Source organism: Lissotriton helveticus, chromosome 1_2 (assembly GCF_964261635.1).
Source record: "Lissotriton helveticus chromosome 1_2, aLisHel1.1, whole genome shotgun sequence".
Lineage (NCBI taxonomy): Eukaryota > Metazoa > Chordata > Amphibia > Caudata > Salamandridae > Lissotriton > Lissotriton helveticus.
The window spans coordinates 297,103,013-297,117,859 of NC_136058.1; the positions used below are offsets into that span (position 1 = coordinate 297,103,013).

The 14,847-nt window shown below is 48.7% G+C and overlaps 1 protein-coding gene across 1 annotated transcript in view; it reads left to right on the top strand.

Annotated features, from left to right (window-relative positions):
* Window positions 1-14,847, top strand: part of HECTD3 (HECT domain E3 ubiquitin protein ligase 3) — a 329,773-nt gene that overhangs the window by 116,209 nt on the left and 198,717 nt on the right. Inside the window, exon 7 of the mRNA XM_078671763.1 lies at window positions 272-354. Within this exon, the coding sequence (XP_078527889.1) occupies window positions 272-354 (83 nt within the window). The remainder of the gene's footprint in view (window positions 1-271; window positions 355-14,847) is intronic.

The following is a 14,847-nucleotide window of genomic DNA, read 5'->3' on the forward strand; positions in this document are numbered from 1 at the left end:
GATCGATGTTTTTCTACCTCTTGACTCTGCTCAGTACCTCAGCAGCTAGAATTCATGTCTCATTTACACTCTATTTAGTTACTGTGGATATGTTCAATACCTCCACTGTTCTGTAACTCAGCAGACCCATCTCACAATGCATCTGCTCAGTAACAAAGTGGATATGTCTCACACCAGATAACTCAGCAGATATTTCATGCCACCACTACCGCTCCTGCTCATTAACTGAAAATGTTTACCTCTTGCTACCTCCGTGCTTTTCTCTTTGCAGTAGTCTTATCGGGGATGTCTGCGTCCTGGAAGACATGACGACTCACCTGCCGGTCATTGAGATCCGAATCGTGGAGTGTCGAGGTTGTACTTCAAAAAAGACAAACACTTGTGGGGAAGTGTGTGCTGCCATACTGTGAATTCCAAATTGGAAGGGCTCTATTTGACCACTGGTGCCCTTCTGACACAATAATTATTATAGTTTTGTGTTAATTCAGCATCCTAAATGCATATGTCTGAGGCAACAGTGGTGCACTATTTGCATATCAGCATTATTTGTCTGTATTTCTATAAGAGAGGGATTTTACCTGCTGATGTATGTAGGGGCTAAAGGTTGTGATACGTAGGAGACCAAGACATTTGACAGAGGCAGTCATGCCATATGCAAAGCCACCAAATGCACAAGAGACCATACATCTATAAATTACATATGCCTACATACTTCCATATTGATGTCATAGAAGGAACGCTAGCCTCATGTCTCTCCATCGCCAGGCCTAATGCAACAACTTTGGGACAACCATAGTCTGTGTTGTTGCATTATGGTTACAATTTGGTGAGGCTTGATGCTTTTTTTCATTCTTTTACCAAGTTTACTCCTGACATTGCTACAGGAAAAAGGCCCCATGAATCTACCACTCATGTAGTAAAGAACTGTTCGAGGCATGTGAGCTGTAGATCACATGCTTTGCATACTCCTGCCATCTAGTGTTGGTTCCGGATGTTTGCATGTTGTTTTTGTTCGAAGAAGTTTTTCCAGTCACGAGGTAGGTAACTCCTCCTTTCGGTGATAACGTGCATGGGCATCGACTCCATTGTTCGATTGTTATTTTCTGCCATCTGGTTTGGACGTGTATTGCTGCGCTCAGCTTAAAAACCTTTTCTTCTGGTTCCCCTGCGTGCGCAGTACACTCTACCCGCGTCTGTATTGTTTCGAACGCTTATCCCACTTCTCTGCGTATCGTATCCGTCAAGGAAAACCTCTATTTCGATTGAACATCTTCGGGAAGGCCGTCCGGTCTGTGTCGGTCCGTTTCACAGTCTATGGCCCGGACTCAATTCAGATTCTGCCCTCGGTGCCACACCAAGTATCCGTGCACCGACTCACACCAAGTGTGCAACATGTGCTTGTCGCCAGTGCACAAAGAACATGACTGCGACGCGTGCAGATCGTTCCGATCGACGAAAATGCTCCGTGATCGTCGGGCTCGACATCATGAAATGCAGAGTCCAAATGCCAAATATTTGCCGGACATCTTTGCCGAAGGATCCGAGCACGAATTCGAGGCACAAGGCGCTGAGGAAGAACAAGAAGAACTTGCCTCCATTCCCGAATCGGACTCCTAGATGGAAGAAAACTTGCCACAAGGTCAATGTCCCGTGAGTACCGAAGGCCCCTTGACCCAAACTCCAACTCTGTCGAAACAAAAGGCTTCGGGCCATGGTTGGCACCGACTAGATGTTTCTGCCGCCTGACCTCCGGCTCAGCAGGGGATCGAGCCGGACAAAGTTTTGCACTGAAACTTTCTGGCTCAAAGCCGAAAACCACTTCGGAGCCAAAATCATTGACACCAAAAACGAAGCCTCCTTCGGCACCGAAACCTTCTGTGCCGAAATGTCGTTCTACCCCGGCACCGAAATCCTCAGTGGCGAAACCTAAAACTGTTCCTCCGAAGCTGCAGGATCCTATTTTCGATGCTCCAGCACCCAGATCGGATCCAAAACAAAGGAACTTTATATAAATCCAGATACAAGACCTGTTCTTATTAAATCACCTCAGAAACGCAAACCTGAGTCAGAGGTCACACTTTACCATATTCCTTTGAAGAGTAAAAATGTAGGTACTAACCCCTATCCTCCTCCACCGCGTTCCCCTACACCAACTTCTCCACCTTTGCAGCATTTACTGATTACACCAACTAACTCACCACCACCAGACGACGACGATGATGATGATGATGATGGGGTGGGGGGGGGGGGGGGGCAATATTTTACCAATAGCCCCCTGGAAGGATTATAAAACGGAATCACCTACAGTTAACGACCCAGATCTTTACTCTGCAAAGCCTTCCCCTCGTGACAACCATGAAGGACATCTAGAAATACTTGCTAGAGCTGCAGAATATCATGGGGTACAGTTGCTCAATATATTTCTACAGGAAGAATTCCTGTTTCGAACGCTCAGTAGCACACAAAGGGTTAGCCACACTCTACTTATGCTTAAAGGTATGATGAGACATGCTAATGATATCTTTAAAGATCCAGTATGTGCTTGCATTCTCACTCCCAGAATTGATAAAAAACAAAAGCCTGCTCCCTCAGATCCAGTCTTTAATAACGTACAGTTACCACTAGACTCCTTGGTGGTCTCTAATGCCCGTAAACTGGTCAGTTCACAGGCTACAAGGGATGCTCCCCTTCCAGACAGAGTCAAAACTTTTAGACGCCTCCGGTAAACAAGTAGCCGCCTAAGCAGCAAATCATTGGTGCATTGCCAAAACCCAGGCCCTGCTAGGCAGATATGATAGGGCACACTGGGACGAAATGAAGCAATTGCTATAACACCACCCTGATGAGCACAAAGCAAAAGTCCAGGAATGTAAGCTCATATCCAATTCCTCAATTAGATGCGCTTTAGATGCTGCAGACACCGTAGCTAGAGAAGTCAACACTAGTGTGTTATTAAGGAGACATGCATGGTTGAGAATTTCTGGTTTCAAACCCGAAGTACAACAGTTTATTTTTGTTTTTACAGTGTGTATGTAAAGCGCTCTGATACCTACAGGTCAAGCTAGCGCTATATACAACTTTTAAAATACATAAATAAATACTCCTTTTGACAAGGAACATCTCTTCGGGCCTGAAGAAGATAAGCCATTAAAAAAAAAGAAAAAAGACACGGAAGTAGCTAAGTATATAGGAGCTCTGCAGTCTCCCTCTAATCGGGGCTCCTTTCCTCGCTCCTTCTACCGTGTAGGGTTTAAAACCATGTCCTCAGACAATGCAGCCACCTCCTACAAAGCAAACACAAGGAGTTGATGGACGGAGCACTCAAACTTTTCAGACACTCACCCCCAGTCACAGATCTGATTTGATTCCATCATTGTTCTTTAGCAAACTTCAACACCTGGGGATTAGTGTCTGAAAAGTTTCAGCGCTCCGTCCATCATCTCCTTGTGTTTGCTTTGCTTGCCCGAAGTTGGCAGGGTATGCCCAGACGTAGGTCCCTTGCTCACTTTGCCACTCGATTCAAGCTAGCCTGGCTGATGAGGAGTGTTACCCCGAAACCGGTCCCAGGATGCTTGTTTCCGGTTCAGGGAAGACCTAGTTGGGCAGTTCGAGCTGGACTGTTCCCATGAGGCACAGGGTCAAGACTGATTTGCATATAGCTGGGTCTGAACTGAGGTGGCGAAGTGAGCTAAAGAACGATGATGGATTCAACCCAGATCTGTGACTGGGGGTGAGTGTCTGAAAAGTTTCAGCGCTCCATCCATCATCTCCTTGTGTTTTCTTTGCCTCCTACAAAGGCAACAATCAATCTTCCTCTGCAAGGGGCTTCTTTAGAGGAGGTTACAGAGGCAACAAGAAGAAAGGGCGTGGCAAGGGTTCCACACCACTTAATTCCCCCTCCCCAACAAGCAGTGACTTGCCTACACTTCCCTCTGATCCTTTAACACCTGTCTTGGGACGTCTTCTACAATTCCTCCCCATTTGGCAATCTATCACCACAAAGAAATGGGAGTTAGGAATTATTCAACACGGTTATTGCCTGGAGCTTACCAACAATCCTCCAAACATTCCACCACGTTCTCACAAAATGTCACCAGAACATTTGCATCTACTTCAGCTAGAGGCCCAACCTCTCCTATCCAAAGGAGCCATAAAACCTGTGCCATTACAACATCAAGGGACAGGTGTGTACTCCCTGTACTTTCTCATCCCTAAAAAGGACGGCTCCTTGAGACCTATTCTAGACATTGGAGAACTAAACTTCTACATACTTTCAGAGCATTTCCACATGGTGACATTTCAAGTGCTCCCACTTCTACATCAGTGCTATTTTATGTCTACTCTAGACTTAAAAGACGCATATTTCCACATTCCAATTCATCCCGCTCATCACAAATACCTCAGATTCATGATAGTGGGTAATCATTACTAATTACTACCGGTTTGGAGGCACCACTGATCCTAGGTGATTTCCCAAATGTCTGGCAGTAGTCTCAGCACATCTGAGAAGACAACACATCCATGTCTTACCATACCTGGACGACTGGCTCATCAAAGCCAGCACTTACCAAACGTGTCTCCAACACACTCAAACCACTAGTCGCATACTTCACCAACTAGGGTTTACGGTAAATGCGTTCACGTCTCATCTACAGCCTTCCAACACACAACTTGTAAACTTGCAGATTTATAGAGCGCGAATTGTTGCCCGGAGGCGTCCAAGCGCTAAGATAGCCACGAACCCACTGAAGCAAAGGAGGGGGACAAGCAATTAGTAAGGGGATGTGAACAGAAAAGTCTTTAATTGCTTGCGAAACACCGTGAGGTTAGGGTTAGCTCTGAGATGGAGTGGAAGAGTGTTCCAAGTCTTGGACGCGTTATATGCGAACGTCCTTCCACCAGATCTGGATCTTTTTATTCTTGGCACCACTGCCGAGAAGGTCTGGCTGGAGCGAAGACTTCGGTTTGGGGTGTAATGGGTGACCAGATCACGGGTGATACTGGGGCCCATGTTCCAGAAGGCTTGATGGGCTATACACAAACTTATCTGGCAGCCACGATAGATGCTCAGAAAGCTCTAGCCTCTCCCAATACAGCCAGGATTCACACTATTCAGTCTCTTCTCACTCAATTTCAGCCCAACCAATCATTACCAGCAAAAGTATTCATGCAACTGCTAGGGATGAGGGCGTCTTGCATTATAATTGTTCCCCACGCAAAACTCCACATGCGTCCCCATCGAGAATGCTTAGCAAGTCCGTGGAACCAGTCGCAAGGTCAGTTGACCGATCTAGTGTTGGTAGATGGCCGCACCCATCGCTCTCTGCAGTGGTGGAACCCACAAAATGTATCCAAAGGGTGGGCCTTTCTCAACTCTGTTCCACAGACAGTGCTAACAGTAGCCGCATTGCTCACTGGTCAGGGCGCTCACCTACAAAGTCACAAAATCCAAGGATTATAGAGTCTAAAGTGCAAGAGCCTCCATATAAATCACCTAGAGCTACTAGCAGTGTTTCTAGCGCTCACAGCCTTTCAAACTCACTTAATAGGCAAAACTGTCCTAGTCCGCACAGACAACATGACCGCTATCTACTATATTCCATACTATATTCTCTCTAACAGTCACGTCTAGCACAAACCATTTGGAAATGGGCCATACATCACAAAATGTATCTCCTAGCAGAACATCTTCCAGGAGTAAACATTCAAATTGCGGACCTTCTCAGCAGACATAGACAGCAAATCCACGAGTGGGAACTTCATCCCCAGGTTCTTCTTCCCTACTTTCAAGAATGGAGATTTCGTTACATAGACCTGTTCGTCACAGCTCAAAACGCAAAAGGAAGTCAACCAAGCGATTTGGCTCCTGAAGTCATAGTTTGGTTATTTACAATTGCCTCCAGACTGTACGAATATTCTAAAGGAAGCTAGGAAACCTACTACTAGGGCATTGTTAGAACTGGGGGTCTCTAGTTGGCAGAGGTAGGTACCACTGTCCAAATAGGGACCCTTGCTTCTAGTCAGGGTAAGGAGGAAACCCTCTCAGAGGGTTTCCTCTAGGTAGCTTGGCACGAGCAGTCTAGGCTAACCAGAGGCAATGTGTAAAGTATTTGTACCAACACTCACAGTAACACAGTGATAACACCACAAACCGACTCCACAACAGTTTAGAAAAATAAAGGTATTTAATCTAAACTACACAAGACCAAAATGACAAAAATCCTAAATACACAGTTCAAGAATATGGTTTCAAAAGAGTTCTTAAGGTTTGCGATAGAATTCTCTAGGTTGCGATAGAATTCTCTACAGATGCGTGAAAAGTTCACAGTTGCGTCACGTTTACTCACAGTACCTTTTTGTTGCAACAAAGTTCCAAAAGCAGAAGCTGGTGCGGTGGAAAACAAGCGATGCGTTGCTCCTGAGACCCTGGGGAGGCGTTTGCGACAGCCCCGCTGCAGCAGCGGGCGTGTTGCGACTAATCCGATCTGTATGTGGGGGAAGGCCACTTGTATGGATTCGGGTGCGTAGGTTCCGAAGGAAGTTTGTTCTTGCAAAGGCACGATGTGAAGATCTCGTAGGGGCTGCGACGATCTCCGGGGCGACGATGCGCGGTCCAGCGGTGATCCTCTCTCTCGCAGCTCCTCGATGCGATGGTTCTGCGACGATGCTCGCAGCGACGTGATGCGGTCCGCAAGCAAGCGGTGCGGCGATCTCACCCAGCGACGACAGGCTCTGCGACGACACTTGCAGCGTTGTTCGACTTTCCTGCAGCGGTCTGGTGCGTCCCGCAAACGAAGGATGCGACGGCCGATCTCGACCTTCGTAGCGGCGGGAAACTTCTCGCACTGTTGGGGATGCGCTCCGCAAGCGAGCGATGCGACACTTTTCAATGGCATAAGTCTCTCAAGCTTAGTTTCAAGCTTCCCAGCACAGGTACACCTTCCAGAGGCCCCACAACTGGATCAAGCACTCTAGGAAGGATAGAACTCTCTCAGCAGAGTTCAGGGAAGCTGTGGGTGAAGTCCTTTTGTTCCTGGGACTTCAGAACAGGGAGCCAGCTCTTCTCAGGCCCTTGGAGATTCCTTCAAGACAGGGTACACAGCACACTAGCAAAGTCCTTCCCCTCTCCTTGGCAGCAAAGCAACAGCAGGTCAGTCCAGCAGAGCAACAGCTGGTCAGTCCAGCAGAGCAACAGCAGGACCGTCTTCCTTCTTCAGAGTCAGCTTTCTCCTTGGCAGAGGTTCCTTCTTGATTCCAGGATGATCTAATTTTCTGTTATCAGGGGTCCTTTACTTATACCCCTAAAAGTCTTTGTTCTCTTTGTGCATGTGGGCCCTGAGCCTGGTCTGAACCAGTTCTGGGTGTCTCCTGAGTGCTTTGTTTTGCTGGCTTCTTCTGTCCTTTCAGAGTGAGGGGCAGGGTCGTCAGCCGCCCAGCAGGAGGTGGAGCCAGCATTGTGGAAGGCAGGCACAGCCCTATTCAGGCCCAGGTGGTAACTCCTCCCACCACTCCAGTTGCAAATGCAGTCATTCAGCCTAGGGCCGACTCAGCCAGCCTCTGTCACTCTCAAACCAGACATTCAATCCACAAACAGGCCAAGGCACACAGAAAGGTCAGACAAGAGAACAGCAACTTTCTAAAAGTGCTGTTCTCAAACACAGGATTTAAAAACAACCTTTCCTAAAAGATGTGTTATTAAATTCTGAGGTCAGGGATACTAGATACTTATGTCCGATCTTGTTCCTATGGGAAGAAATGCTGTTAAACACTGTAGCCAGCATCCCCCATGTTAATCTATGGAGCAAGATAGCCTAACAATAGTGAAAACGAAAATGGCTGCCATTCAGAGCATGTCACCTGCACTAGTACATGCTCTATCTTTTACATACACTGCACCCTGCCCAGGGGGGTACCTTGGGCCTTCCATAGGGGTGACTGATGTGCACAAAAAGGGAAGGTTTAAGCCTGGTCAGTGGGGACACTGACCAGGAGGACATGGCAGTTCTAAACTGCACACAGGCACTGCAGTGGCAGGCCTTAGACACTATTTTAGAGCTACTCCTGTGGGTGGCACAATCAGTGCTGCAGGTCCCCTAGTATCATTTGTCATCACCAGCCCTGGCACACCCAGTGCACTTTACTAGGGACTTCATGGTGATACAAATATGCCAAACATGTATATCCAATCAGAATAACAATTTACATAGGGAGCACTTGCACTCTGGCACTGATCAGCAGTGGCAGAGTGTCCAAAGCATCTAAACCAGCAAAAACGAAATCCAGCACAACATCAAAAATACAGGAGGTAGAGGCAAAAAGATAGGGGGAAACCACGCCAAAGATGCCAGGTCTAACAGTCATGTTATGCGGAAAAGTGGAAACGATTTGTTATGTAGTGTAACAATAGCAATATCAATCCCCTTGATGCTTCAGTGCAAAACATTCTCTTCCAGGGGATCCTCATCAATAGTCATAAGCATTAGAATATTCCCGCCCATGTGCGGGACCCCGGAAACACTATATTATATGTGCCCCACATATACATATACTCATATATATATAAATACACATATATATATAACATGCAATAGCAGCCAATAAAAACAGAGCTGAAATATGCTGTGTAGAATTTCCACCCTACATGTAATAATAATAAGCATTAAAAACATGAGAAACAACAAAAAAGTTTGTTTAGAAATTGTTTTAATGCTCAGAAAGCAGTAGAAATTCTTATAACTCACTGGAAGCATAGAAAGCTCCCAGGCTGCATTGCAAACACCCAGTCTAAAAAGACTGAAAAGCTAACCTGTAGCTGCATAGCAATAAACTGACACCGTGCCTTTAAGGCACTCATGACCCCCAGTATCCCATCATGCCTCAGGGGTGACAGTTAGGTCAGTTGTTCTTTCCGGCTCCTTCAGAGAAAGACCCTGGTTACACAGCTCCACTCATTTTCCTGTTTTTTGACAGAAAAACTCTTCACTTTTGACATTTTTTGTTCTTACTCGACATTTAACATCAAGTCAAGTAAGATACTGTCTTTTTCAGTCAATTTGGTGAGCATTTTCTCCTGAAAATGCCTTCACTCTTTGACAAATGCCCTTCTTGTGGCAACAAGAAGGCCAAATCAGACAACCACGACGTCTGTATCCTGTGTCTGCCTGAGGAACATGATCCAGGCACCTGTCCTCATTGTGAACACCTGTCAGGAAGAACTTTAAAAGACAGGGAGAGGATTCGCATTTATGGCCTAGCTCATAGGTCATCAAGAGGAAGATCTCCGGTGAGGAAGGGCTCCAAGAAGACTCATTCATCTTCCAGAAAGAAGTCTTCACACCCCTCACCCTCAGCGTCGGGCTCGGCGCTGAGAAAAGAACCACCGGTGGATCATTCATCGTCTAAACTACCGTCGACGGCGGGCTCGCCGTCGAAGAGAAGACCAGGTACGTCGACGACGTCGAAGGATCCAGTTCCATCGTCGAAATCCCCTCCGCCGGCGTCAACCGGGCGACGTCCGACGTCGAGGAAGGGAACTCCGCCGCCGTCAACCGGGCGACGGTCGGCGTCGAGTTCCAAGACCCCTCCGCCGTCGTCAACCAGGCGACGACCGGCGTCGAGGGAGGTCACCCCTCCGCCGTCGTCATCCAGACGTCGACCGGCGTCGAGAAGTGTGACTCCGCCGTCGTCGAAGAAGCAACGTTCGGCGTCGAGGACCAAGACCCCTCCGCCGTCGACAGGGAAGAGTCGATCGGCGTCGAGGAGGCATTCTCCGTCGGTGTCTCGTCAGCTCTCGGCGTCGAGGGTGTCCAATACCCCTCCACCGTTGTCGCACAGACATTCGACGTCGAGGCAGAAAACTCCGTTGGCGGCTGATCATCACCGTTCGACGTCGAGAGAAAGACCTCCATCGACGATTGGACATCGTCACTCGACGTCGAGGCAGGGTGCTTCGTCGACGACAGGACATCGTCGTTCGACGTCGAGACTTCCGTCGACGACTGGGCATCGTCGTTCGACGTCGAGAGAGAGGGCTTCGTCGACGGCCGGTACTCGACGTCGAGACATGGAACTCCGTCGGCGGCTGCTCGACGTCGAGAGACCACACATCCTCGCATAGGCATTCAAAAACAAGATTGTTTGATCCGCCGACTCCCCGAAAGCACTCGACCACGAGGGAAGATCGCTCGACGTCGAGATGTTCAGATGTGGTGATGGTAACGGAGTCAGCTTCCCGTCATTCCACCTTAAGGTCCTCTGGCTCCTCAACTGCATCTTCGAAGTCCAGAAGTCCGGTACGCAAATCACCTGAGCGTCGGACGGACCCTTTGGCGGATAAAGTCAGACTATCACCTAGGTCTTTGGAGCATTGGGGGGATTCTGGGGCTGCTAAGCGTATGCAAGACTATGCCAGCTCGCAGCACAGGTCTCCTCTTCAGGATCTGGTGGAGGAGATGGACAAGCATAGCCCTCCCAGGCGCAAATCTCCTGTGCGACCACCTACCAGATCTCCCAGAAGGCCCCGATCTCCCAGAAAAGAACCGGAGGAGCGGGTCAGGTCTCGCTCTCCTAGACGAGAAGAGCGTTCGAAACGATCACAAGAGAGGAGGCCCAGTGTTCACCATAGACGTCGACGAACTCCGTCTACTTCATCTACCTCTTCTACCAGGTCTTCCAAGAGAGACTACTCCCCTACTTTGACGGACAGTCCTACATCCCGATCCTCCCCAGTGGATGACATTGGCACGTATCTGGATGTCTTGCAAAGAGGAGCTCAGAAGCTGAACATTGAAATGTCTGTCCCTCAGGTTACAACGACAGTCATTTTTGAGACTTTACACAAAAAGGCGATCACCCGTCCTCTATTACCATTAGTCCCGGGGATTATGGATCCTGTCAAGGAGGTATTCCTAACTCCGGCGGCTATCAGAGCTGTGCCCGCAAGCATCCAGAAGAAATACAAACCGGCCTCTTCTGACCCGGTTTTTGTAAGATCTGACCCTCCAGCAGACTGTTATTGTTGCGGCGGCAAGGAAGACACACACAGTTGCCGGTTCTTCTTCAGTCCCACCAGACAAGGACAGCAAGACCCAAGACTCCTGGGGTCGCAAAGTTTGCAGCTCAGCTGCGTCGACTCTTAAGGTTTCTAGTGCGGCTGCACTTCTGGGTCGATACGACAGAGCCTTATGGGACTCTATGGAAAGGTTCAAAGCCAAGCTGCCAAAAGAAGACCAGCAGGATTTTGAAGAGACCGTGACTGAAGGATGTCTGGTGGCGAACCAGATGATAAGCACGGCTGCGGATGGTGCTGTCCTGGCGGCGCACTCCTATTCTCATGGGGTTTGTGCCAGGAGATCGGCATGGTTGCGCCTGACAGGCCTGAAGCCGGATGCTCAACATCGCATCCTTAATCTCCCCTTTTCGGGTTCCGCTCTCTTCGGGGAGCATGCTGACGAAGAAATGACCCGAATGAAGACGGAACTGGACACAGTGAAAGCGGTGGGCTTGGAAAAGAAGAAAGAGTTCAAGCGCCGTTTCAAGCCCAACAGGGGGAGAGGGGCTCAACAGAGGGTTCAAACCCCTCAATGGTCCCAAAGTAAAACCCAAGGGAAACCCCAGTTTCGAGGTAAACCAGGCAGAGGTAGAGGAGGTCATCAGCAATCCTCTACAACCACAAGAGGAGGAAAAGCCTGATCAGTGGCTTCCTCTGGCGCCGTTGCCCACTCCAGTGGGAGGAAGTGCTTCACAACACCTGGCAGAGTGGGTCAGCATCACCAAGGATCAGTGGGTGCTGAATATACTGCGCAATGGATACAGGCTACGTTTCCGTGCCCCTCCAAAGAGCATTCCTCCAAAGAGCGCTTACCCTCATCAACTAAGCTTGCTCCGAAGAGAGGTAAACGTCCTACTACAAAAAAGAGCGATAGAGGAGGTTCCTCTCGCTCAAAGAGGAAAGGGAGTTTACTCCAGGTACTTTCTTGTCCCCCAAAAAGATCAGGAGGACAAGTTCAGACCAATACTCAATCTACGACTTCTAAACAAGGTCATCGTCAGAGAAAAGTTTCGCATGTTGTCACTTCACCAAATATGCCCACATCTTCAAGTCGGAGATTGGATGTGTTCGGTGGACCTGCAAGATGCGTACTTTCACATCCCTATTACTCTACAACATCGCAAGTACTTAAGGTTTGTCGTAGGGAACAAACACTATCAGTACACAGTGCTACCCTTCGGTCTCAGGTCCGCACCACGAGTCTTCACCAAATGCATGGCAGTGGTGGCGGCTTTTCTTCACGAGAAGGGGCTTTTCATCTACCCGTACCTGGACGACTGGCTCCTGAAAGGTCCATCTCCAGTGCAGGTAAAACACGATCTACATCTGTGTCTACTCCAGTTGCGCAGGCTCGGCCTCCATGTGAACCTGGAGAAGTCAGTCCAGCGGCCTACTCAATCAATCCACTACCTAGGCTCCGTTCTGGACACAAAAGTGGGAAAAGCGTTTCCTTCGGAGGAGAGACTTTTTTCCATGAGCCAGAAATGTGGAATCCTGCTGAAATCTCGGCTTCCAACAGCCCGACAAGTAGCATCCCTGCTGGGTTCCATGGCGTCCTGCATCTTTCTCATCCCAAATGCCAGACTGAGGATGCGTCCGCTACAGCAGGCTCTGGAGGATCAATGGGACCAGGCGACAGGTCTTTGGGAGGATCGCATCAAACTCTCCCAAGCGACAAAAGATGCCATCAAATGGTGGACACGGAGAAAGAATCTGCTGGTGGGGGTTCGATTTCACCAGCCTCTCCCAACCCAGTTGATAGTGACGGATGCCTCTCTGCAAGGTTGGGGAGCGCATATGGGTCAGCTTCAGATTCAAGGCCTGTGGTCTGCGCAGGAGCAGACATACCACATCAATATGCTGGAACTCAGAGCGGTATTCCTGGCTCTCAAAGCTTTTTTACCAGCGATAGAGTCCAACTCAGTCCTAGTTCAGACGGACAACACGACCACCATGTTCTATCTGAACAAACAAGGAGGCACAAGGTCTCGCCCTCTGTCTCGAGAGGCTCAGGCAATCTGGCATTGGCTTCTCTCTCGAGGCCTCACGATAGTGGCGGTGCACCTTCCAGGCGAGTTGAACGTAAAAGCAGACGCACTCAGCAGGCACTTCGAAGATCAGCCAGACTGGGTGCTAAACGACGAAGTAGTGGAAGAGCTTTTTCGTTGCTGGGGTCGTCCAACCATAGATTTGTTTGCAGACGACGAAAACTCCAAATGCCACGCCTTCGCGTCCAGGTTCCACCGACCAGGAACTCAGGGGAATGCTCTGCTGATGGATTGGTCAGGGTCATTCGCTTACGCGTTTCCTCCCCTGGCTCTGATTCCGAGAGTAGTTTCCAAGCTCTGCAGATCGAACATGGAAATGATCCTGATAGCTCCGGATTGGCCGCGGCAGTGGTGGTACCCGGACCTACTACATCTGTCTGTGTGTCCACACAGACGACTCCCTTGCAGGCCGGACCTGTTGAGCAAGATGAACGGGAGGATAATGCATCCCAACCTCCCATCATTGAACCTAACAGCATGGCTCCTGAGGTCCTGCAATATGGGCATTTGAACTTGCCTCCTGAGTGCATGAACATTTTAAAGGAGGCTAAGAGACCTTCCACGAGAGCGTCCTATGCGTTTAAGCGGAAGCGGTTTTTCCTATGGTGTAGAAATCATCACCTTGATCCGACTAAAGGACAGGAGGACGTCATCTTGCCATACCTCCTTTCCCTAGCTACTGCTGGTTTAAAATACGCTTCTATTAGGGTGCATTTGTCAGCCATAGTAGCATACAGAAAATCACCAGATCAGGTTTCTTTCTTTCAGGTTCCAGTGGTTAAGGACTTCCTCCAGGGGTTGAAGAAAGTGTATCCCCCTGTGCGAAATCCTTCTCCTCCATGGGAATTAAACCTGGTGCTATCCAGGTTAATGTCACCTCCTTTTGAGCCCATCCACAAGGCCTCTTTGCAACACCTTTCTTGGAAGGCGGCCTTTTTGGTGGCGATTACCTCTGCTCGCAGAGTCAGCGAGATTCAAGCTCTCTGTGCGAAAGAACCATACACTATCTTTCATCACAATAGGGTAGTCCTAAGGGCTCATCCAGCTTTCTTACCTAAAGTCATCTCTGATTTTCATATAAATCAGTCCATTTCCCTCCTGTCATTTTTTCCAAATCCTGCGACCCCAGCCGAGCGGTCGCTTCACTCCTTAGATCTTAAAAGAGTGCTCAAGTTCTATTTGGAAATGACCAAAGGGATTAGGAAAACGGATCAACTGTTTGTGAACTATGGTTCAATGCGAACAGGTTTTCCAGCGGCTAAGAGGTCCATCGCGAGATGGATTGTCTCTTGCATTAAATTGGCTTATCAGCTTGCAGGCAAGCCTTTGTTGCAGTCACCCAAAGCGCATTCCACTAGAGGGAAGGCCGCTACAGTAGCCTTCTTGCACGACATTCCAATGTCGGAGATATGCAAGGCTGCGACTTGGAAATCAGTTCATACCTTTACGAGACATTACTGTCTCGAGTCTGATTCCAGGGCAGATACTCAAGTAGGACAAGCCTCTTTGAGGAATCTATTTGGGTAGCCTACGGCCTGTACAAGCTTAGTGGTTACTAGGCTTAATATGGTTTATTACTGTATTGTTACTCCTTTGCCCGCAGGGAGATGAGGTGAGGCTCGCTATTCTATTCTAATGCTTATGACTATTGATGAGGATCCCCTGGAAGAGAAGGATTAGTTACTTACCTGTAATCCTAGTTCTCTTCCAGGGGTATCCTCATCAAAGTCATAAGCAACCCTCCCGCCT